The sequence below is a fragment of the Aphanomyces astaci genome (assembly GCF_000520075.1).
Source record: "Aphanomyces astaci strain APO3 unplaced genomic scaffold supercont1.76, whole genome shotgun sequence".
In the NCBI taxonomy this organism is placed as follows: domain Eukaryota; phylum Oomycota; class Saprolegniomycetes; order Saprolegniales; family Verrucalvaceae; genus Aphanomyces; species Aphanomyces astaci.
The window spans coordinates 210,762-232,929 of NW_009798339.1; the positions used below are offsets into that span (position 1 = coordinate 210,762).

Genomic DNA, 22,168 nt, shown 5'->3' on the forward strand with positions numbered 1-22,168 from the left:
TAGCTAATATAGTAAGTGAAAACGTTCAATCATGCGTGTAACGTTATAATATCTAAAATGAAGCTAAGTGCTAAATTAGTGTGAGACGACGACGTGCCAGATTTTAATATGGCAACCACTTCCACTCGGGGGATTCGCGGGTGAGTTGGGCGACGTGGTCTTCGATGGACCGGCCGGCGGCCTTGGCGCACTTGACCATCTTGCGCACGTCCTTGGTGCTCATGGCGCGGAGCGACTTGGGGTTAATGATGACGCCTGTGACCTTCATCTTGTCGTTGGACGACCCAAAGCCCGACCGCGACGGGTCCACCTCTTCCTCTTCCTCCATGATCTTCTTGCCGCCGCCAAGGCGGTACTCCGTCTCCTGGGCTTCCCCGATCACGCGCACACGACCCGACTCGACCAGCCACTTCTCCGTGCACAGCGAGTTGTAAAACTCGTCGCTGTGGGAAATCATAATGCACGCGCCGGCAAACACGCGAATGGCGTCGGCTAGGGCACCCAGCGCCGCCCGATCCAAGTAATTCGTAGGTTCATCCAGCACGAGCAAGTGCGGGCGCGTCCACATGGCGGCGGCGATCACGAGCTTGACCTTTTGTCCGCCAGAGAGGCCAAGGATCTTGCCGTGGGTCCCAAACTCGGCCAACAAGTTGAAGTCGTCCAAGTGCTTTTGCACTTCGCGGGTGGTCGTGGAGCGGAGGTCGCCACCGCCAGCCAGCGTCGCTTGGCGAATGTCTTCCAACTCGGCGAGCTTGCCCAGCCCCATTTCAATCAGCTGGTCCAGTGTGTAAAACTTGTTGTGGCGCTCCGTCATGTTGACGAGTTTGCATTCGTACTCGAGGGTCTTCTTGACCAACCGACGCGACATGATCTTCTCCACTTGGCCAGTCGACTTGCCGACCAGCGATTTTTCCTCGTCTGTTTGCGCCAGGTTGACGCGCGAGTCGAGCTCGCGGTCGATCCCGCCGGGGCCGCCGTACCGCCATTGGATGTACTCGACCGGCGAGCTGTCCAAGTGCTGCTCCACGTGGTGCAGCGAGTGCTGGGCCACGTACGCCACGCGCAAGTTGTGATGCTTCCACATCTCGCCGCTATCGGGAGAGGTTTCCTGGACCAGCATCTTGATAAGCGTCGACTTGCCGGCGCCGTTGGCGCCGATCACGGCCACGCGGGACGCCAGACACAGCTTGATGTTGACGTCGTGGAGCTGGGGCTTGGCTGCACCGGGGTACGTGTAGCTGCAGTTTTCCATCGATAGGATGCGGCGCGTAGTGGACGTGATCCCATCCAATCGACCTGGTTGGGGAAAGATAAACTGGCAGTCGGACGCAGCCAGTTCGTAGTAGTGCTTGGCTTCGGGGTGGATCTCCACAAAGTGGGCGAGGGTGCCGGGGTACAGCACGAGCTGCTTTTGCTCATAGTGAAGCACATCCGTGCACACGTTGTCGAGGAAGCCAGTGTCGTGGGACACTAGCAGCACCGTCATCGTATCGAGCGAGTTCAAATAGCTCACGAGCCACGCCACGGCGTGCACGTCCAAGTGATTCGTAGGTTCGTCCAACAACAGCACGTCCGCATTGTACAGCATGGCGCGGCACAGCGACAGCTTCATGCGCCACCCGCCCGAGAGTGCGGCAACCGTTCCGTCTAAGTGTTCCTGCGTGAACCCGACCGACGACAGCACGTTGACCACGGCTTGACGGTCGTTGTGGGCAAGATCGGGGTCTGCGCAGAGCGAGTCGAGCATCGAGCCGGCGTCCGGCACTTGGTCTTCGTGCTGTACGTAAATCGTGCGAAGGTGCGTCGGGAGGCCTTCGATCGTATGGTTGGCAATGTTGCGCATGAGAGTCGTCTTGCCGACGCCGTTCTTGCCCACGAGACCGTAGCGGTGGCCGCGGGTGAGACGGAGCCGCGCGTTCCGGAGCAGGATCTTGCCGCCGTATGCCAATGAAAAGTCGATGTCGCACACGTCGTTCGGGTCCACCGACACTTCGCGGTCGTCGCCGAGCCCGCCGCCGGCTTTGCGGAGCGCTTTGCACACGTGGTCCGCATCTTCGTCTTGCATGTGCGGCAGCAAGTAGGGCATCACAAACCCGCGCCACTCCTTGCCACGGTTCATCGTCACAAGTTCGGCGCAAATGTCTGTGATGTAGTGCAGCGCCACTTCCGTGAGCCCGGGGTGGGTGGCAATGTCAAGAGCGTCATGCAGCCCTTGCATGAGCGCGGCTTGGAGCGCGGTGCGGGCCTTGGACGGGTCCTCTTGGGCGCGGCCTTCGCCGGCGGCACGCTTGAGGCAGCTGCGCGCGTCGGCGGCGACTTCGGCGACCTCGGGGTCGGCAATGCGTTCAATCACAGAGTCCAATTGGGGCAACAGCAACGGCACGAACGGCGCAATGTCCACGGGGCGCGAGACCAGCCGACACATGCTGTCAATGATGCGGGACGCCTTGCGGCGGAGAGCCGACGAGTTGGTCGTCGTGTCGCGCAGGGCCTTGTTGAGCAACGGGGCGATTAGGGCCAGGGTCGGGGCGTCAACGTTGGACACGAACGTCGTGGCGAGGAGGCTGTCGATGGCTTTGAGCGACTGCTCGGGGTTGGCAATCACGTTGACGAGGACGGGGACGAGGGGGAGGACGTCGTCGTTGGTGATGGTGGAGCACGTGGCAGTGAGCGCGGCCAGCGCCGCCGCCTTTACTTGGGGCTTGGTGTCCCACACGACGTTGGACAGTTGTGGGATGATCTCGGGCAGCGAGTTGGAGATTTCGTGGGCGGCGGCACCGGCAAAGTGGCGGAGGAAATCGCACGACGCGGCCTTCGACTGCCACGCCTTGAGCGTCAGGCCCTTGAACACTTCGTCGAGGATCGTGCGGGTTGCGAGGGGCGACACCGTGTTGGTGAGCGCCATGACGGTGCGGACGGCGGCGTCGCGCACTTGCGGCTCCTTGTCCGAGTGACGCTCCATGATGGGCACGAAGAGAGACACGAGGATGGGCTCGATGGCCGAAGAGATCAAGTCGCACTTGCTCATGCCGATGAGAAGCAGCAACCCGCCTTCGCGCTGGTTGGCCGACTTGTCCGTGACGAAGCGCTGGACTTCGTTAAGCACGAAGATGCCAGAGTAGCTGCCGACACCGAGCAGTTCGACAGCCTTGACCAGGTCGTCGATGGCGGACTGGCGGATGCTGCGCGACGCGGGGGTGCTCACTTTGTCGAGGAGGTTCTGGACGAAGTCCATGCGCGAGGGAACGTCCGACGCCACAAAGGCGGCGATTTCTTCGTCGGTCAACAAAGTGCGGTAGGAATCGTCATCAGGCTCGTCTTCGCTAGCGGAGGACAAGATGGAAGTGGATCGAGACGCGGCGGTGGGCGTGCTGGGGCCAGAGCCTGGGATGAAGGAGGTCGTTGTGAATTCACGCGGAGCGGCGGCGAGGGTGGGTCGTGGAGGAGCAGAGGCGGACACCGGGGCAAGAGGAGGAGGAGGAGGACGACCGAACATTGTGGCGGAGGCGGCGGCCTTAGCGGCGGCTTTTTCTTTCTGTGCCTTGCCCATGATGTGATAAGGATGTCTGGGCGACAATTCGGTTTTGAGCAGCTATTTATCTGTTGGTTGTGCAGTCAGAGACAATCCCAGGGATATCTTTGGAATTTATTTATTAGACCCGAGTCGATTTCAAATACCTTGATGTTTGTATGTGGTGGCCCACTGCTCGATTTTAAATATACTATGATGATCCAATCCTGGAGATTCCGTCATTGGCCAATCAAATTGCCGTTCTGAGGACCACCAATCATTGGACTATCGTTCTTAGCATGACACGTTCTTAACATAGCTGGCAGTCAAATTACACGCGATGCGTTTTATATTTAACTCAATCAGGATTCCCACTGAGTTCCACAACACAACCTCCAGTGGCCTTGTAGTCTTGTATCCCAAAAATCTAGTGCAATCTTGGAACGAGAGACTTTGCATTACAGCAAATTGAGAATGCTTCTAACGTAGCTCCGTGATGATGATGTGCATTTAGTTGAGATGGTTTTATACGTTTAACCTTCTCGTAAGTCTAAAAAACCAAATCAGACAGAAGGCCTGGTTTTACGACAAATCGCCACGTATTTTGACCAAGGAACGCACACTTGACGTTAGGGGGCTTGCTGTTTACTTTTGAGGTTGACACCACGGAGTTTCAATGCCCGAGCACTTTTGCAGCAAGGGCAGGCTCCTACAGAGCATCTATATCAACCACCCCATACAAACCACGTAGATAAGGAAGACGGTACAGTACCGCGTATGATATTGCCTTTGCTTGGTCATGGTCGGAAAGAGGAAGAGTTGGTTGGTGGTTCGTTTCGCTTTAGCTTTTCGCGGCGGCGGAATACATGGAGGCAATGGGGCTGTGGTGGAGTGAGGGTCCTGCTGCCGAAACTGCAGGTAGTCGGTGGGTTGAAGCAGTGGCGGCTGGACAAGCATCGTGGACGCGGCCGACTTTCGAAATGACGAGTGCATGCTGTGCATGGCCAATATCATGTCCTTTGTAGGTTCTATGGGGGTCATGTCCCTTGTATCTCTACATGAACTTCTGTCAGGACTCCACCGTTCTGACTCGATCTCTCGTACACTTGAACATGCTGGAACCCAGGGTCCGTTGACGTCGCTGTTGGAAGTTTCTTGGGCGACTGACGTTGTGGAGACATGGATTTTGTCGTGGGGGAACCAGGTTTCAACGAGGCTGGCGCGTCTGCCACGGGCACTTCGTCGTTCGAGAGCGGGGGAAGTGGGGGGACTATCAAGTAAGTAAACATATTGGCCCAACATTGGTCAAAAGGCAATTGTAACGGACGATGAAAGTCGGCCAGGGCGGTCGTGAGGGTGTCGTGCGTTTTCGAGTGGGAAGACCACGCCATGCCAAACAGTAGCTGCAGTCGCTCGACGATGAATTCCAGCGTGCGGAAGGCCACGTATTGCATGCCTATATCCGGCCAATCACAATGAGATTGGCGATCTACCGGTAGCAAGACTGAGTGTACGGTGGTGGACGGTAGGAAATGGCTTGAGCGCTTCGTAGAGCTCGTCGAGCATAAAGTACACGGCGTCGACATCCGTGGTGCATTTCACAGTCACTGGCTCGGGAAGGTCAAAGAGGCTGGAGATGTCCCCGACGTACGACTACACCACGGACCAATCAATGAGTGGAGTGGGGTCGAATGTATAAAGTACCTGTGGGCCCAAGATCGCGACTTCCAATTCTTTGGGGTAGGGGGCGCGGGGGCTGGCGCCGGGGAGTTGGAGGGACGACACGACCGGGCGGTCCGCGGCGACAATCGAGTCGTCTTTGAACGTCGCTTTGGCCGTGCCTTGGACAATGATGTAAAAGTTGCTCTTGGCGTCTCCTTGATGCACAATGGTTGCGCCGGCGTCAAACGATCGATACCGTACGTATGGCTCTAATATGGACATGCCAAACAGATGGAGGCAGTTGTGTGTGGTGACGTGGGCCAGCGCGGTGGCGGATTCGACGAGATTCTCTGCCGACAGCACCAAGCAGTCCACGGGCCCCCGTAGCACCACCTACATACATTGTGAACCCCTTCACAAAACAATGAAAGAAACATCCTGCCTTTTGGAACTTGGACTTGGGGCCGCTAGTGCCAGTGGGGTCGCCGACCCATCCCACGTGACTCGTATGGGCGTGGACTGCATTATTGAAATGAAGGTTGCCAAACACAGATCCGTCCCGTAGGTGCACTGGCACTTGGTTGGGGCGGTCGAGAATCTAACACCAAGAGTGATCTTTTGCATTGAAACAAACCCAACGTACGTAGCCCTCGGCGCTACCTCGAAGCACCACGTATGACACTTTGAGCTCGTTGGTGCGAATGTCCACGGTCTCGCCCTTGTGCACGTACTTGAGCTTGATGTCTTTTGCCAGGGCCAAGCTAATTTATGCCAAAACCGTGTGACACAAAATTCCGCTTCGAATTGGTCGTGTTACTTTACCGTTCGGTATGTGTGAGCCGTTGCCACCATTGCATTCGATGCACAATTGTCTCCCGTTCCAAAAAGTCGACGACGAATTCCAATTGTTGCTGTGTAGGAAGGCATGGATGTGAGCTAAAGTGAGCTCAATGTCATGCTGACGGCGGCGATTTGTACCTGGGAAAGGTCGACGCCGCTCATGTACATGCGCCGAAGGGCAAACTTGGCCTGAAGGGACTGCGCACAAAACTTGATTTTCTACTCGCGTCATCAGCTATCACCATTGTCCGCGAGGCAACCACGTACTCCTTTCGCTTTCTTCATCGCAACACAGTTGCCAAACGATAAAGTTCCTTGGCAGAATGTGTCCTCCAAGGCTATATTTAGCTGTGGCTTGATTGATAGAGCGGCGACCGACAGCAATTTTTCGCTTGTCAAACGTGGAGCAAGAACATAATAGCAGTCCCAGAACTAGCTGTCACCAGGACTTGCGTATCAGTAATCGATAGTACAGCGCGCAGTGAAGTCCATCGTGAACTTAGAAGTGTTTGCCAAAGGAGCTGATGCGTTGCTCACTTGGCCGCCAAGTTGCCCTTTTTGCTCAATTCATGTCACCATGCACATATCCGGATAAAATGGATCTTGCGACTGCCAAAGATCCGATCTTCTGCTGGAGGTAATAATATAAAATGATTTTTAACACCACTCCATTTTTGTAGGGGGAGTGGCAAAGTATGCTTTATAATTATTGACGTTTCACAATCTCGACGCTCATCTGTTGGATGATTTTCGTCATTCGCTTCTTCGCCACTGAGAGCCTTCAGAATGGTACGGGAATTGCTAGTCTTCTCATGGGTCCATGACCATGCTGTGTCTGATCATCATGCAGATTCGCTTCTTCCTACTGCAAAACCGACAGGGGAAGACCCGTCTCTCCAAGTGGTACGTGCCCCCGCCACCCGACCTCGAGAAGCCGCGCTTGGAATCAGAGATCCACCGACTTGTGGTGGCTCGCGATGCAAAGCACACGAATTTCATTGAGTTCCGCTCGTACAAGCTGATTTACCGACGCTACGCTGGTCTATTCTTCATCGTGGGCGTGGATCTGCATGCGAACGAGCTCTTGTGCCTGGAAACAATCCACTTGTTCGTGGAGCTATTGGACCAGCAGTTTTCCAACGTATGTGAGCTCGACATTGTGTTCAATTTCAACAAGGTATCGCATGACCACGAGCAATGACATGGTTGATGACTCCATGCTGCGTAGGTGTATTCGATGCTCGACGAGTACATCCTTGGGGGTGAAGTCCAAGAAACGAGCAAGCGCGAAATGCTGGATCGCATCCGTGAGCTCGAAAAGCTGGAATAGGTTTCCGTCATGACCGTGCTTCCTTGATTCGCTAGCATTAAGTAGCTCACAGTCGTAAAGGAGATTCAACCACTTCACTTGCTTCCATACCACCACCAGCGTCGTTAACACTGAGCATGTCCACTGTAAACGAAGTCCTTCCTTCTGTTCCTCGGGTCACAAAGAAGGCGGAATGCGGCATGTCATAGCTTTGCATGTTCATTTTCCCAAGAGGAGGTGTCAACACAGCCACTACACTACACAGTCCCTACACTTTGTCGCAATCCCAACCACGAAAATTCTACAGTGCACTCATCATGCCCATCGCAGCACCTTTCCCTGTTGGACCTGTCACGTCACCGGCGGCGCCGCCGTCGTCCTGCATCGAAATCGACCATCTTACACCTGCCCCATCAGACGACGACAAGATAAACAAGATGCTCTTTGGAAAAAACATAAGGGTACTTTGCCACTTGCAAGAAGATAGGTGCTTTATCAAGTGAAAGATAAGAAACTAGCGCAGGTCAATTCCCGAGCCACCAACAAGAGTGATCGGGACCCATAGGTTTAAGCAGTCTTTTCCGACTTCTTCTTGGACAACTTTTCCAACAAGACCTTCTTCACGATCTTTTGCTCTTCGATGAGGAACGCGCGCACGATACTACAACCATGATCCACCCCCCATGAGACGTCGAGGACCTGTGATGAGAATCGAATGGAATCGTACCGTTGGCGCACGCAACCAGCGCAGCGGGAGCCGCCGTAGGCACGGGACACGGTCTTTTCGGACTTGGCAATGTTCTTGTAAGCCTTGGACGCGAGGTGCTTGATGCCCTTAAGCGCTTGCTTGCAGTCACCGCACTTGGGGCCGTGGGAGTGCTTCTTCACGTAGTGAGCGACGAGCTTGCCGCCGGGGGTCTTGACCGGCACAATGCGGTTGGACTTGGTGGCGTACGAGTGACGGCGGCGGTAGGTGATGCGGACGTTCTTGACCATGTTGCTTATCTTCTCGAATTGGCAGAGTACTTGTTTGTTTGGATGTTACTGGCCAGTCCCCACACGAACCAACCATTCGTTTGGCCCTCAAACGCTAAATTTGTATCCCAGCCAATCACAACCCGTTATTCTCTAATTGGCTGAAAATATGACCAATCCCCATCGAGTCCTGGATATCCGGAGGAAATCGATTATCCGGATCGCGTTCGACCGTTTCGACATCAAAAAAACCATGGCGAGGTCCGCTAGTCGGACGCAAGGTACGCGTGCAGCCACGTTGTTTGGGAATGAAAGCACCTGCGCCACCAAAGTCTAACGAAGGGAAGAAGCATGAGAATGTAGCTTGGACAATGGCAAGTATGATAGCCATCGAAGCTTGCGATGTGTAGGCACTGATTTCCAGCAAGGTGACGAGGGGATGCATGCATCAACTGTACTGTAGCTTGTTACTCTGCGGACTACAATGCTCCACCTCGATATATCGCCCATAACGTTAACAATAATACACACATTGGCATTCACACAAGACAGCTGCTTAGGTATCACTTGACTTGTCAGGACAAAGTTAGAGTCCTAGAACCGAGCATAGTGATCGAAGATGTGGATGTACGGAAACCCCACGACACTCCTCGTGCATGTATCGTGGGTGTAGCCACCGGGAATGTCAAACGACGTGGGGTTCTACGCGACAGTGTACTTTGATGAGCCAAAAACGTTGTCACAGCTGGCGTTCAGTTAGTCGCACCTGAGGCTCGAGTTTGACGTTGACCAGGTCGTACGTTATGATGGGTGCCCAGTCGCCACCGTCCGTTTCGCTTTCTTGGGTCAATCGAATCGGCGCTTCAAAGCAAACAAGACCATCAACTTGGAGCGTGATGGCTCATGGAAGGTAGGGGGAGATAACATTACCGTGGCTTTCGATGCTGTTGTACACATTGACGCGAAGCACCGTGTGAGGGATGCTGTATGTCCACAGCTCACACTCTTGGCCCAAAACGTTCTCGTTTCCCTGCACAAAACGTGTATGTGTTGTCGATAAGAATCCAAATATTACTACTACTACTACAAAATAGTACTCGATGATTCGTAGTAGTCGTACCTTGTACACCAACTCTTGAGGTAGTTCCGGTCGTGGCATGGTTTCGCCTACACATAGCAAGGCGCGTGAATGCATACACTAGCCAGCGTTCGTCATAAAAGATCGAGATGGCGTGGCACGTTGCTGGCGATTTCAACAGCGACAAGTGCAACGCTTGACGTACCAAGGTAGGCGCGTTCGCAGTTGGCGTATTTGCCGTACTTGACCTTGTACTCTTGCTTCTACGTAACGCCTTCTTGCTTGAGTATGATGCCACTTCCTGAAAGATACCATGCATGTTGCAGCATGCATGAACCATTGAACCAACCGTGTCATATCGACGAATGTACGATTTGCCCTTGTCGTAGCCAGCTAGAATGTCTGCCCGTGCAAGCCCTTGTGTGTAGTCGTAGCGGATCTTCATTTTGCGCAACGACGGTGGATATGCGACGGTGGCATCGAGCAAATGCGCTGCAAACAAGCACAGGTCATGCAAGGTTGTGGAGGGGTGGGCGACCTGTACCTGTGATCTCCAAGTCGGCTTCAAACTGAAGGGGGAATTGAGGTGGAGCGGGACTGCTTGCTTCGAAGCTTGTCGATGATGGTGCGCAAAAAGGAAGTAGAGCGAGCACAGATATCACGGCTGGCGTCCACATGCCGGTGGTGGCTGTTGCGATGGGTGTGATTTGATTGCGATCTTTGGTACTATCAATACACTATATAGTGGGTGCTTTGAGTAAGTATTTTCATTGAATAGTGTGAATCGCTAAATAGCGTGAGTGAAATAAGTTTGGCGCCTAATCCCAAAATACCTTGGCCTCTGTATGGAATCATTCAATTTTGAATTCTTGCTATATTTATATTTGATATTTGTATCCAGAATGGATAGGAATTAAAAAAACATGTAAAGTTGCGAGACCATTTTGAATCATTCCTGAAGGCGGCAACTCTGGGGAACATGCCACGGCGCGACCCCAAGAAACCGAGTGACGATGCGAAGAGTGTAGACGACGACGAAGTGGAAGGGATTGATGATACCCAGGAAGACCAAGTGACTGCATCCGCAGCAAGCAGTGAAGGATTGAACGCGACAGAGGACGACGGCAACGGTGCGCCGAATTCGACCGAAGGGGATGCCCCCAAAGTCGCGTCCGACGATGAATCTGGATCGAAAACTCCGCCAGCGAAGACGATGCGTCGAGCTAAAGGGAAACGTCCCGCATCTACTCCTGCAAATGAGAGCGATAACGAACACGACGTCGAACAGGAAAAGGCGACTCCTGGCGCTGAGGTTGAAGAAGGCAACGAGTCCACGCCTGCCCCAGCAGTCCCCCAGCGTCGCAGTGCACGTGCACACAATCCTACCCCATTGTACACGTCGCCATCAGTGGCGGCTTCGAAACGAGACGCCGAGTCACCAGCTGATACGTCCTCGTACGTCCTTTTACCCTTATTTCTCAATCTCACGTTCACCCATCATGGCGTAGTCAAAGCAAAACACCATCTGGTCGCCCGCCTCGTCCTACTAAACGAACGCTCAGTGTCCATGCTGGCAAGCCTCAACCTCAATCGAAGAAAACAGTCAAGCAAGTCGACACTGAAGCCAACGACGACGACGACGAGGGTGAATTCATGCTATACGAGGCTGTTAAGTCGGGCTCGGCGAATATGGCGACCCTGGTGCGCGAGTGGCGCAGCCGCTTCGAGGCGAGTGCAGACGCCGCGTCCCGCGAACTGATCAACTTCATCATGAACGCATGTGGGTCCACGTCGATCTGCGTCGAAGAACAAGACGACTTGGACGAGCTCGACTTGATGTCGTTCGTCGACACGGTGGTTGTGAGTTTGCAGGCGTCCAATCAGTTGGTGTACCCACTCGCGTCCAAGGTCAAGGTACTATAACCTACCATCCGTAGCCCATCCCTCGAATCTCAACATACATGTTGAACGTGCTTAGGGATTTCGGAAATTCAAAGACTCGTTTGCCACGTTTTGGGGACAATGGATTGAAGAGTGCTGGGACAGCGACCTCATTCACAACACGGACATCGTCGAGAAGGTCGTGGACTGGCTCAACTCTCTTTCGAGGTACTCATTTACACACACAGAACCTATCAACCAACCAACCTACACAACCCTTCATCACACTCGTATTACGTCGTCTAGCTCGGAAGTCCGCGCCATCCGGCACACGACAACATTTGCTGCGTACGCGATCGGCAACGCGTTGGTCGCCCGCGCCCGCCAACTCACCGACCAACTGGTCCCGATCAACCGGCAATGTGCCGCAGTTGCCGACACATCCAAGACGCCGAAGTCGTCCAAGAAGAACAACCCCAAGCTGGCGCGACTGCTCGAGCTCAAAGGCACGTACGACGAGCAGCTGGCCAACACCCAGACGTACTTGACGTCGTTGTTCAATGGCGTGGTGGTACACCGGTACCGCGACACGATGCCAGAGCTCCGCCTCGAGTCTGTGCAAACTCTGGGCCATTGGATTCATACGCTCCCGGAAGAGTTTCTCGTCGACAATTACCTCAAGTTTCTGGGCTGGATGCTCAACGACAAGTCGGCCAAAGTGCGCGTCGCGGTCGTGAATGCCCTCCAAACGATCTACTCGGTACTTCTACGAGATTGTTACATCAAAAGATTGAACCCTGTCGCAAATGAGTTAGCACGAAGACAATGCCGACAAGTTGGCGCTGTTCACGTCTCGATTCATGCGACGATACCTGGAAATGTGCGACGACGTTGACGACGACGTGGTGCTGAGTATCGTGGAGCTCATCGCCAAGATTGACCGGTATGGCTCATTTTTTATCATTCTTGTATGTGGGGACTGTGGTTATTGTACCCCTCCCTATCTATCTATTGTCGTAACAACAAGTACCTATTGCGTTAACTACAAGTACCTATTGCATTAACTACAAGTACCTATTGCGTTAATTACAAGTACCTATTGCGTTAATTACAAGTACCTATTGCGTTAACTACAAGGACCTATTGCGTTAACTACAAGGACCTGTTGCGTTAACTACAAGTACCTATTGCGTTAACTACAAGTACCTACCTACGTGGGGGTCTTATTACCTGCATGCGTCGTCGTGTATGTATTGTGATTGTGGATAGGTGTATTGTGCTAATTTAGCCAAAATGTGGATCTTTGTGTGCTGATATGATTCACCAACTCCATCGATTGCGTTGTTGTACTGCGTGTCTGTATGTTTGTTATATGGCCACTTGATTCATGCTGTGGGTATGGATTGGTCGATCGGTCGATTTGATGCTCCTCATTGAGCACGTTCCAAATGGATTGAATCGACTTGACCATATACATACATTATATACATATATATCTATCTATCGTTATACAGTATCATGTGTACTTACTTGGGGACGTAGACTGAACCTGCTGGACGGGGAAAGCGACTTGACGGTCGTGGAGCGCTTGGTGTTTGACGCAGACAGTCGCATCCGTCGGTCGGCGGCAGAGTTCGTATGCTTGCAGTACGACGCATTTGGAGTGACCGACGACGACATGACGGAGGCCCAGCTGATCGTGCAGGCGGTGGCCCTGGTCGAGTTCGCAGAAGAATACAACGACAAGGACAACGACGACAGCATCGACTGGCTCGTGTCTGCGTTCTGGGATAACGAAGATTGCCGTACGGACACTTGTTCTTCATATATACCCGTGGGGCGTGTCGATGATGTCGGTATTTTGTGTAGAGGTGTTGTCCAACTGGCGACTGCTCACGGTGTTATTGGGCTCGGACACGCACGAACCGTCGTTGTCAAGTCATCAGCAGGTACCCAAAACCATATATATTTATATTTCTGGTGTCTATATATATATATCTTTATATATGGAACAAGGCTGATAGTTTTTTCTACGTAGACACTCTTGATTCGATTGTTGACGGGCGTGGTGAAACAACTCGTGGCAGCCGGCGCGACGTCCAAGAAACCGCGCCAAAAAAGAGGCGACGATTCGGTACAGTGTGCAGTTTAGTGCCTCTTGTCACTTTAATACTCGTCGAATACATATTGTAACCATATCTGTTGACAATACACATGGTATTGTAGGAACCGATGACAGTGTTCTTTTGCCGCGAAATCCCGACGTTGATGCTGCGGTTCCAGTCAGAGCCGGCCAAGTTGTGTCTGCTGCTGCAGCTGGTGTCGACGTTGGACTGGGACGACGCGACCATCATGAACCAGCACAAGAAGCACGTGGAGGACCTACTCGGGCGGCTGAAGCATGCGTACTCGACGCACTCGGACGAGCGCTTCCTCGAGGAGCTGTCGCGCTGCATCCATGGCTTGACGGCATCCAAGACGGCGCTGACCCGGCAAGCGGCCGTGCTCGAGCAGGAACTCATGCGCGACGCCATCGACCACACCACAGCGTTGCTGGCCCAAGACACGAAAACGAAAGACTCGGAGTTTGCCCTGCAAGCGTGGCTCGCGCGGCTCCACTTTCTCAGCGGGTACATCAACGTGAAAGACGTCGAGGTCGTCGGGAATGTCCCCGCGGCGCTCGTGGCCCTTGTGACGGAGCGCACCAACTTGCTCGACGTCGCCGGCCCCCGGCTGTCGTCGTCGTGTGTCCGGTACGCCGCCCACATCCTGTTCAAGGAGTTTCTGTGGTCGTCGGTGCCGCTATTCGATGCGATCGAAGACGTTTCTTCGCCCGTTGACGATGCATTGACCACTGCCATGGATGCGTTTGTAAAGCGCCGCGACGTCCTGGACGTCCTGCTGTTCCGCCTCCTCTCGGTGCACCTGAGTGAACCTGTGACGCCGTTCACCGACCACGTGCTCGACACCCCCGAGCTCGAGCTCACGGACGACCAGATTCCGTACGTCAATGGACTCCATGAAACGGCGTTTTTGCTGCTGAGCGACTTGCGGTGTCTGTGCGCCCAGCGCTTCGAAGCTGCGGTCGCCCCCTTCAACCGCTTGGCCTACCAGCCGCACAAGAACTTGCTCATGCTGTCGCAGGCATACTACGAGCGCATCATGGAACAAGAAGACGATGGAAACGACGGGGTCCGAGACAGGGTGGTCGTCGCGCTGGCGTGTACGTCCCTGTGCAACCCCCAAAACAAGCGGCAGGCGGCGTCCGTGCTCCAGCAAATGACCAGCGATGCATTCCAGCCGCTTGTGAAGGCGTTCGGCAAGCGTCTGATGGGCGTGTCAGTCGTCAAGTACTTGGAGATCCAAATGCTGTCGCTGCAGCAGTCGTTCGAGGAGGCTTCGTCCCCGACCGCTACCGTCGACTTGGCCAAAGTCCTCAACCAGAGTTTGGGCACAAAGGTCCCGGCGAGTGTTCGGGGCAGCTTGTTGAAATTTATGTCGGAAGGCTTACGGTACGGGCTAGAAACGCCTGAAAACGGCTCGTTTCTAGCTGCGTTAAAGCCGTACCTGGCCAGATTGGACAAGGCTGGAACGAAGGCGCTGCACGGCCACTTTGTTAAACTTTTTGCCGCCAAACAAGGCGGGGACGACGAAGACATCCGACTCGACCCGGCGGTGGCCGACATGGAAGCGCTCTTGAGCGGGGAAAAGGACTTGGTCGTGGCGCCGCCCAAGCCAGCGGCGACGCTCAAGCGGGCTCGAGACAACTTGTCCGACGACGAAGGGACCAGCCCTCGGTGGACGACCACGACCCGTCGGTCGCGCAACCTGTCGGACGACGAAGCCGACGAAAACGACCCACGGGGCACGCCACCTCCCCAGTCGTTTGGCCGACAACAGTCCCCCAAGGCGCGCAAACCTCGGGCGGCGGCGAAACCAACCAGTGCAGCCAAAGAGAAGGACACGCAGGCATTTAGCAACAAAGCACACGCGGCTGCTACGCCGACGCCATCAAAGAAGGAAAGCGACGACGACAGCGACAACGACGCCGCCGCACAACCTTCGAAGCAACCGACCAAAACACCTCCGTCCAAGACTGCTAGCGGCAAGAAGAGCCACGTCACGCCGACACGACGGTCCACGCGCAGTAAAGTGGTGGTGGATTTGAATTATGGCGAAGACAGTGACGAAGAGCCATCGAGGAGTGCTCGCGATGAACAAGAGGAAGAATCATCCCCTTCCCGCAAGCGAAAGCCCATCGATGAAAGTGCTACTGCGACAACGTCCAAGGACGAGGACGACATTGCTCAAGGTGACGACGACGACGAAGTTGTAGGGTTCCGCCCCAAGCGAAGGAGGCAATAGGATGTTAGGATCCAAAGAGACATGCATCGTTGAGATTGGATGGTCGTGCCAAGACCAGGGATTGCGGTGCCTACAGTATCTAAAGTGAAACAGAAGTTTGCACGTCAATTTACCTTTACATTTTTGTGCGTTTTTATTATCAACATGAACTCGTTGGGTGAACAACACATTGCACCAGGATTACATTGTCCATATTGACCTCAATTACTTACAAATAAGTAGTACGTACTACAGAGTACTACTCAACTCGCGACCACTCAACTCCACCACCGCAGCCTCCACACCAAGAAGTGCGTCGAGGTTGGGTTTGCCTACTGTCCCCCGAACGTGTCACTCACGTCGCTAATCAAAACCAACAAACTTCCAGACGTGACGTCCATCGCTGGCTTTCAGTCGATGCAGCTGCACCATGTCTCACAAGTTACAACACTTCTCAACACTGACCACGCCAAATTTGACTTGTCCCTCCACTGGACGGAGGCGTCCGTCGCCCACTGGCTCCTTCCCCGGTCGAACGTCGTGGATGCCTTCGTTGTAGTCGACGTCGGCACGAACCGTGTCACAGACTTTTGCTCGTACTACCACGTTCCCATGTCCGTGCTCAACCATCCCCAGCACACGACCATCTACACGGCGCAGTCTTTCTACAACGTGGCGACGTCTGTGCCGTTGCCCGACCTTGTGCGGGATCTGATGGTCAAGGCCAAAGCGAACAACATGGACATTTTCAGTGCCGCAGACATCATGAACATGGACGAGGTGTTGGCCCCCCTCGGGTTTGAAGCTGGGGGCGGACACTTGCACTACTACTTGTTCAATTGGCGTTGCCCGCAGATGACTCGACGCAACATCGGGTTGGATGGTCAACGTACATGGTTCAGTTGGCGAGCAAGATTCAGTTGTTTGTTGAAGGAGCTATCGATTGATTGTTTGGGCGGAATTCTACGATTTGTGCATCTAAATTCCATGTTAATATCGAACGGGTGGATGATGTCGAGCGCAGACCACATTTACCCTTTCAGAAACTTCAGTGGCGTCGCTCGACCCTGGATTGGTCACAGTATCCGTTAGGACATTTCAAGCTGTGCGCGCCACCCAGAACTTGAAGGCGGGGGGCTGCAACGACGAGGGGGGGCTGACGGAGGTGCCATGTCGAGTTGCTTCAAAGCCGCAAAGATATCAGCTGGATTCGCTTGATATGACGTCTGCGCGGACGGCTTTGTGGTTCTGTAGCCATGATAAGGGGATAGAATATGAAGAACACGACCACGGTAGTGTTTGGACAGTGTTGCTATCCTTCCATGGATCTCGTCCTACTGCAGCCGTACGAATGATCTTTCTCGATGGGTATGATCTTTCTCGGTGGGTGCTAGGAAAATACGGAAGCGTCGTTCTCGAGAGCGTCAAGCGACTTTGCTTGGTTCGACAAGACAACGCCATTGACGTGTTCCTTGATTTCCCCCGTGATGATCGACACGTGCTTGGACACCTCTGCAACGACGAGTTGCTATACTATATGCTCGTCAAACTGTAAACACTGTGCTCGAAAATAACATCCGTGGACTTGCTCTGCGTATCGAGCAAGAAAATGCTTCCAGACTTGGACATCGCTTCATCAGCAATTCCGCCTTCGATTGGACCAATTGGTTGGTGGTTTGTCAACTATACTTCGGATGGTGTGGTAGCGGAAAAAATGCAAAATCCAAATGCTTTATCAAATAACGTTTGCCGTTCGAGGACTATAGCTGCAGGTGATGCTCCACAATCATGAACATGTCATTACTGCCCAGCTTCATGCAAGTAGAGCCAGGTGTAAAGTTGGGTGCAAATTGTCGTCCTAACGACACTTAAGTGTTGGTAGGATTCTCAAGATGACTTCGAATTCGTGAACAGTCATCGAGCAGAGTTACTTTCTGGCTTCAACTGACGGAAAACGTCGAGTTTGATCGCCGTTTGGAGCGCCGCCTAGGTGAGTTGTAGCGTTCGGTCCATATCACTTGCTAGTAAATTCAATTGGTTTGCGTCTTAGTCGGACAATTAGATTGGAATTGAGTCGAACAGTCAGACAAAGACGAGATCTATGGAAGGATAGCAACACCGTCGTCCAAACAATCAAGTATTTATTCTTCATTTTGCCACCTAAACCCCACCATGCCTGCCGCAAAGCGCAGCGAAATCATCGCTCCATCGTCCGCCTCGAACCAATCGGACGCGGCTGATTTCCACGCGGTGTTGAAGCAACTCAACTTGGCCCCCGTGTCCGCCCCGTCATCGAAGCCCCCTGCCTTCAAGTTCTGGCGTACGCAACCCGTCATGACTTTGCACGACACATTGTCGTCTTCTCAAGATCACGGGTACTGTGACCAGTCCATTCCCAAGTCGAAAGTTCGAGCGACGCCACTCAAGTTGCCAGAAGGGTTTGCATGGTCCGACTTCGACATCACCAACCCTTCCGAGGCTAATGAGCTATACAAATTCCTAGCCGCCCACTACTGCGAAGACAGCGACGGTCGGTTCCGGTCGGACTACTCACTCGAGTTTCTCATGTGGGCGTTGACTTCTCCTGGGTACGTGGCAGACTGGCACGTCGCCATCCGCCACACCTCCTCAGGGAAACTCATGGCGTTCTTCGCTGGAACCCCGAAGGCCATCCGCATCCACGACGACATTGCACCATCGTGCGAAACCAACTTTTTGTGCATCCACAAGAAACTTCGAAACAAACGACTTGCGCCAGTGCTCATCAAGGAGCTGACCCGTCGGTCGAACCTCCAGGGGGTGTGGCGGGCCGTGTACACCGGCTCGTCCCGCTTACCGACCCCCGTCGCGACCACTCAAATCCACCACCGCAGCCTCAACACCAAGAAGTGCGTCGAGGTTGGGTTTGCCTACTGTCCCCCGAACGTGTCACTCACGTCGCTAATCAAAACCAACAAACTTCCAGACGTGACGTCCATCGCTGGCTTTCAGTCGATGCAGCTGCACCATGTCTCACAAGTTACAACACTTCTCAACACTGACCACGCCAAATTTGACTTGGCCCTCCACTGGACGGAGGCGTCCGTCGCCCACTGGCTCCTTCCCCGGTCGAACGTCGTGGATGCCTTCGTTGTAGTCGACGTCGGCACGAACCGTGTCACAGACTTTTGCTCGTACTACCACGTTCCCATGTCCGTGCTCAACCATCCCCAGCACACGACCATCTACACGGCGCAGTCTTTCTACAACGTGGCGACGTCTGTGCCGTTGCCCGACCTTGTGCGGGATCTGATGGTCAAGGCCAAAGCGAACAACATGGACATTTTCAGTGCCGCAGACATCATGAACATGGACGAGGTGTTGGCCCCCCTCGGGTTTGAAGCTGGGGGCGGACACTTGCACTACTACTTGTTCAATTGGCGTTGCCCGCAGATGACTCGACGCAATGTCGGGCTCGTGCTGCATTGAGGATAGTTAAATGTAGTTCATACGTATACGTCGTTGCAATATCTATAATACACTAGGCTTTCACGGGAAGGTGTCGCATAACGTTGTTTGTGCATCAATAGGTAAACTAGTGACAAAAGTTTTGAAACCACTGCCAGACTATGTCTAAAAATAGCATGGCCGAGAGTGGTGAAACTGATCACAAAGTGCAAAATGAGCCGGAATATTGCCTTCTCGCGGCCGGCGACATACAACCCCAGTTTGGTGAAGAAAGGGTCGACCGTTGATGACGACGAGGATGCAGCAAGGCGCCAGCAGCTCAAGGAAGAGCTTGGACTGACAGAAGACGACGACGACGATGGCGGCGAGTCTTGCCGTCGCAGCGGCGGTGGCGCGTCGGACGAGTGGCGCCAGCGTTGCGACGATGCCATGGCCAAGCTCAAGATTGCGTTGGCGAACGAAGAGAAGGCACAGAGCTCGTTGAGCAAGCTACAACTGCTGAGCAAGTCCCAAACGGCAATCTTGAAATCGACCTTTGACAAGAAACTCAAATCCAAAGAAACGATCGTGCTCGACTTGCTGCAAGTGATTTCGGACCACGAGTCCAAGCTCCAAAAGAGCGGCATCCCGTTCGACGCGTTCGAAGGCCCGATTAAGGAAGACGTAACGGCAACAGTAGGTCCGGATGCCACCGTGGACGCGTTCGCGACCCTCAAGGCGCAAGTTGACTCGCTCACCGACGAAAATGTCAGTCTTCGCTCGAAACTGACCAGCGCGACCGCCTTCCCGGCCACGACAAGTGCCACCGGCAACCCCAAACTTGAAAAAGACTCGCCGCAACTTCTCAAAAAAATCGCCACATTGGAGAACGAAAAGCAGAGCTTGCTGCAACTGCTCAAGGACGCGCAGTTGAAACTGAGTGCGCAAAAGGCAGCCAAACCGACGTCGTCGGGGGACGCCACTCCACCCCCTGCACCACCTTCCGTCGTCAATACCGACGAATTCAAGGACCTGGAGCGTAAGCTGGCCAAAGCCGAGGGGGACCTGAAAAAAGCTAGCCAAAAGGTATATCGGTTATGATGAACGATACGATAGCACATTTGATACTATGGGCTAACTGTGCATATTATAGTCGGAAGCGGCGGAGAAGGAGTTGGCGACACTCAAGTCGAGCGACACATCGTCCACGGACAAGATCAAGTTGGCCGAGGCTGAGGCGCAGCTGACCGCCACAACCGCCAAGATGACCGACATGAAGATGGAGCTAGAAGCGTCGTTCCAAGCCAAACACGACAAGCTCAAGCAGGCGGCGGAGGCGGACTTGGCCAAGTTGAAGGACCAGGCGAAGAAGTCGATCCTGGATCTACGCAAGAAGCTCGAGACGACGTCACGGTCCAGCGCCGACGTGAACGCGCGGCTCGCCAAGGCCAAGAGTGACATCACCAAGCACAAGGTGGAGCTCAAGGCGTTGCGGGGGGACGTGGGGGCGCTGATGACGACGCTGGGGGCGGCAGCCAAGGACATGGCGGGCAAGATCGAGGGGCGCGTGCGGGCGCAGACGGACGCGCTGGCCGGCGTCGTGGAAAATTACAAACGCGAGATGAAGGAGCGCAAGAGGCTGTTCAACATGGTGCAGGAGCTGCAAGGCAACATCCGCGTGCTGTGCCGGTTCCGTCCGATCTCCAAGAGCGAGACGGCCAACGGCAGCAAAGTTGTGACGAAATTCACAGGCCACGAAGAAGTGTCGCTAGTGGGGGACAAGGGTAAGAGCAAGGCGTACGAGTTCGAACACGTGTTTGACATGGCGTCGACCCAGGACCAAGTGTTTGCCCAAGTCAAGGTATGTCATCGTGGCATACCTGTTTGCTACCGTCGTACTAGTATCTCACATACATGACGTCATTGCGACATATAGTATATATATATCATTCCTTGAAGTATCATAAATCCTTTTCAAGATCATGTCATATATCATTTCTCATGATGACGTAGCCATTGATTACGTCCGTGATGGACGGGTTCAACGTGTGCATCTTTGCATACGGCCAAACCGGGTCGGGGAAGACGTTTACCATGTCTGGATCGGCCGACAACCCCGGCATCAACCCCCGCGCGTTGACCGAATTGTTTGCGCTCAAGGACAGTCGAGCGAAAGAGTACAGCGACGACATCAACGTCAGCATTATGGAAATCTACAACGAAGTCATCCGAGATCTACTGGCCGACAACGCCGCCAGCACGTACGTCCGCATCCAACGATCTCAATTGTGCTATGAGGGTGACGATGTGTATTTTTGATAGGAACCTGTCAGTGCGACAAGGCACCAACGGCAACTTTGTGCAGGGCCTGACCATGGTTCCAGTGAAAGAAGCGGCCGACGTGTTCGGGTTAATCTCCAAAGGCAACCAGAATCGGTCCACCCACGCCACCGACATGAACGAGCACAGTAGTCGCAGTCACTCGATCCTGTCCATCTACGTCAAGAGTGTCAATTTGGCCACAAACACCGTCGCAAACGGCAAGGTACACTTTTGTACTGGTATTTTGAACTGTCTAACGCTGTCGCAGCTGCACTTGGTCGACTTGGCCGGGTCCGAGCGGCTCTCCAAGACGGGTGCCGAAGGGCTGCGGTTGAAGGAGGCGCAAAACATCAACCAGTCCCTGTCCACGCTGGGCAACGTCATCCAAGCGCGCGCCAACAAGCAGAAGCATGTGCCGTACCGCGACTCGTCGCTCACGTACCTGCTGCAGGACTCCCTCGGCGGCGATTCCAAGACGCTCATGGTCGCGTGCTCGTCGCCAGTCGACTACAACGCTGAAGAGTCATTTTGCACACTTAACTTCGCCAGTCGCGCGAGGTGCGTGGAAATGGGAAAAGCCACCAAACACGTGGCAAAGGCAACCAAAGAGTAGTGTGTGTGGCATTTCGTAAAGCACAACCAAATGCACGTGAAAACAATGCTGCACTTTGATGTGATCGCAAAGTATACATGTCATTGCTGCGGTCGACATCGTCGGAAGAATCGCGTGGCTCGTTCGTGTTGTGTGTCAATTGATCTTAATGCTAACGTTATTGGCTAATATGCCAACTTTAAGAATTAGAACTATATCCAGCCAATC

At 53.8% G+C, this 22,168-nt stretch overlaps 9 protein-coding genes across 10 annotated transcripts; 5 read left to right on the forward strand and 4 right to left on the reverse strand.

Annotated features, from left to right (window-relative positions):
• Positions 1–11: 11 nt before the first annotated feature.
• On the reverse strand, positions 12–3,587 carry H257_15870 (hypothetical protein). The gene has a single exon (XM_009844136.1). It carries the CDS (start codon positions 3,548–3,550, stop codon positions 104–106), a length of 3,447 nt encoding a protein of 1,148 aa, XP_009842438.1. The 5' UTR covers positions 3,551–3,587; the 3' UTR covers positions 12–103.
• Positions 3,588–4,008: 421 nt separating this feature from the next.
• On the reverse strand, positions 4,009–6,350 carry H257_15871 (hypothetical protein). Its single transcript, XM_009844137.1, has 11 exons — positions 6,281–6,350; positions 6,152–6,232; positions 5,996–6,084; positions 5,817–5,934; positions 5,616–5,771; positions 5,216–5,566; positions 5,026–5,164; positions 4,839–4,967; positions 4,616–4,781; positions 4,284–4,565; positions 4,009–4,220 (listed from the first exon to the last, which is right to left on the reverse strand). Exons 1-11 carry the CDS (start codon positions 6,296–6,298, stop codon positions 4,157–4,159), a joined length of 1,593 nt encoding a protein of 530 aa, XP_009842439.1. The 5' UTR covers positions 6,299–6,350; the 3' UTR covers positions 4,009–4,156.
• A 410-nt stretch (positions 6,351–6,760) lies between these two features.
• H257_15872 (AP-2 complex subunit sigma-1) lies at positions 6,761–7,467 on the forward strand. Its single transcript, XM_009844138.1, has 3 exons — positions 6,761–6,802; positions 6,864–7,190; positions 7,242–7,467. The coding sequence occupies exons 1-3, from the start codon at positions 6,800–6,802 to the stop codon at positions 7,341–7,343; spliced, it is 432 nt and encodes a 143-aa protein (XP_009842440.1). The 5' UTR covers positions 6,761–6,799; the 3' UTR covers positions 7,344–7,467.
• Positions 7,468–7,748: 281 nt separating this feature from the next.
• On the reverse strand, positions 7,749–8,403 carry H257_15873 (hypothetical protein). The gene is made up of 2 exons (XM_009844139.1): positions 8,050–8,403; positions 7,749–7,983 (listed from the first exon to the last, which is right to left on the reverse strand). The coding sequence occupies exons 1-2, from the start codon at positions 8,316–8,318 to the stop codon at positions 7,890–7,892; spliced, it is 363 nt and encodes a 120-aa protein (XP_009842441.1). The 5' UTR covers positions 8,319–8,403; the 3' UTR covers positions 7,749–7,889.
• A 318-nt stretch (positions 8,404–8,721) lies between these two features.
• On the reverse strand, positions 8,722–10,098 carry H257_15874. Of its 2 annotated transcripts, none has more exons than XM_009844140.1 (7): positions 9,920–10,098; positions 9,725–9,867; positions 9,581–9,638; positions 9,418–9,464; positions 9,228–9,327; positions 9,064–9,158; positions 8,722–8,999 (listed from the first exon to the last, which is right to left on the reverse strand). In XM_009844140.1, exons 1-7 carry the CDS (start codon positions 10,050–10,052, stop codon positions 8,892–8,894), a joined length of 684 nt encoding a protein of 227 aa, XP_009842442.1. In that variant the 5' UTR covers positions 10,053–10,098; the 3' UTR covers positions 8,722–8,891. The 2 variants fall into 2 exon arrangements, with proteins under 2 accessions (XP_009842442.1, XP_009842443.1); XM_009844141.1 differs by having other exon boundaries at positions 9,581–9,649.
• Positions 10,099–10,354: 256 nt separating this feature from the next.
• Positions 10,355–15,621, forward strand: H257_15875 (hypothetical protein; the record flags this gene model as incomplete). The annotated part of the gene is made up of 9 exons (XM_009844142.1): positions 10,355–10,830; positions 10,884–11,289; positions 11,354–11,484; positions 11,563–12,016; positions 12,072–12,199; positions 12,799–13,061; positions 13,126–13,205; positions 13,295–13,390; positions 13,483–15,621. The coding sequence occupies 9 exons, from the start codon at positions 10,355–10,357 to the stop codon at positions 15,619–15,621; spliced, it is 4,173 nt and encodes a 1,390-aa protein (XP_009842444.1).
• Positions 15,622–15,660: 39 nt separating this feature from the next.
• Positions 15,661–16,547, forward strand: H257_15876 (hypothetical protein; the record flags this gene model as incomplete). Its single annotated transcript, XM_009844143.1, has 3 exons — positions 15,661–15,687; positions 15,856–16,489; positions 16,534–16,547. The coding sequence occupies 3 exons, from the start codon at positions 15,661–15,663 to the stop codon at positions 16,545–16,547; spliced, it is 675 nt and encodes a 224-aa protein (XP_009842445.1).
• Positions 16,548–17,746: 1,199 nt separating this feature from the next.
• On the forward strand, positions 17,747–19,137 carry H257_15877 (hypothetical protein). The gene has a single exon (XM_009844144.1). The coding sequence runs from the start codon at positions 17,773–17,775 to the stop codon at positions 19,066–19,068; it is 1,296 nt and encodes a 431-aa protein (XP_009842446.1). The 5' UTR covers positions 17,747–17,772; the 3' UTR covers positions 19,069–19,137.
• Positions 19,138–19,255: 118 nt separating this feature from the next.
• H257_15878 (hypothetical protein) lies at positions 19,256–22,124 on the forward strand. The gene is made up of 5 exons (XM_009844145.1): positions 19,256–20,112; positions 20,180–20,887; positions 21,040–21,287; positions 21,349–21,571; positions 21,617–22,124. The coding sequence occupies exons 1-5, from the start codon at positions 19,261–19,263 to the stop codon at positions 21,959–21,961; spliced, it is 2,376 nt and encodes a 791-aa protein (XP_009842447.1). The 5' UTR covers positions 19,256–19,260; the 3' UTR covers positions 21,962–22,124.
• Positions 22,125–22,168: the final 44 nt, after the last annotated feature.

What these genes read in the sequence shown, in the direction of transcription:
- H257_15870 (XM_009844136.1), bottom strand. Translation starts at nt 3,550, where the DNA reads ATGGGCAAGGCACAGAAAGAAAAAGCCGCCGCTAAGGCCGCCGCCTCC.
- H257_15871 (XM_009844137.1), bottom strand. An exon ending in CGCCCTGGCCGACTTTCATC is followed by an intron (nt 4,782 to 4,838) that starts GTCCGTTACAAT and finishes CTTACTTGATAG; the next exon opens with TCCCCCCACTTCCCCCGCTC. An exon ending in CAAAGGCAATATCATACGCG is followed by an intron (nt 4,221 to 4,283) that starts GTACTGTACCGT and finishes GATGCTCTGTAG; the next exon opens with GAGCCTGCCCTTGCTGCAAA.
- H257_15872 (XM_009844138.1), top strand. An exon ending in TTGTGTTCAATTTCAACAAG is followed by an intron (nt 7,191 to 7,241) that starts GTATCGCATGAC and finishes CATGCTGCGTAG; the next exon opens with GTGTATTCGATGCTCGACGA.
- H257_15873 (XM_009844139.1), bottom strand. Translation starts at nt 8,318, where the DNA reads ATGGTCAAGAACGTCCGCATCACCTACCGCCGCCGTCACTCGTACGCC. An exon ending in GCTGGTTGCGTGCGCCAACG is followed by an intron (nt 7,984 to 8,049) that starts GTACGATTCCAT and finishes TCATGGTTGTAG; the next exon opens with TATCGTGCGCGCGTTCCTCA.
- H257_15874 (XM_009844140.1), bottom strand. Translation starts at nt 10,052, where the DNA reads ATGTGGACGCCAGCCGTGATATCTGTGCTCGCTCTACTTCCTTTTTGC. An exon ending in AGCCGACTTGGAGATCACAG is followed by an intron (nt 9,868 to 9,919) that starts GTACAGGTCGCC and finishes GCTTGTTTGCAG; the next exon opens with CGCATTTGCTCGATGCCACC. An exon ending in CAACAGCATCGAAAGCCACG is followed by an intron (nt 9,159 to 9,227) that starts GTAATGTTATCT and finishes TTTGCTTTGAAG; the next exon opens with CGCCGATTCGATTGACCCAA.
- H257_15877 (XM_009844144.1), top strand. Translation starts at nt 17,773, where the DNA reads ATGCCTGCCGCAAAGCGCAGCGAAATCATCGCTCCATCGTCCGCCTCG.
- H257_15878 (XM_009844145.1), top strand. Translation starts at nt 19,261, where the DNA reads ATGAGCCGGAATATTGCCTTCTCGCGGCCGGCGACATACAACCCCAGT. An exon ending in GCCGACAACGCCGCCAGCAC is followed by an intron (nt 21,288 to 21,348) that starts GTACGTCCGCAT and finishes TATTTTTGATAG; the next exon opens with GAACCTGTCAGTGCGACAAG. An exon ending in ACACCGTCGCAAACGGCAAG is followed by an intron (nt 21,572 to 21,616) that starts GTACACTTTTGT and finishes ACGCTGTCGCAG; the next exon opens with CTGCACTTGGTCGACTTGGC.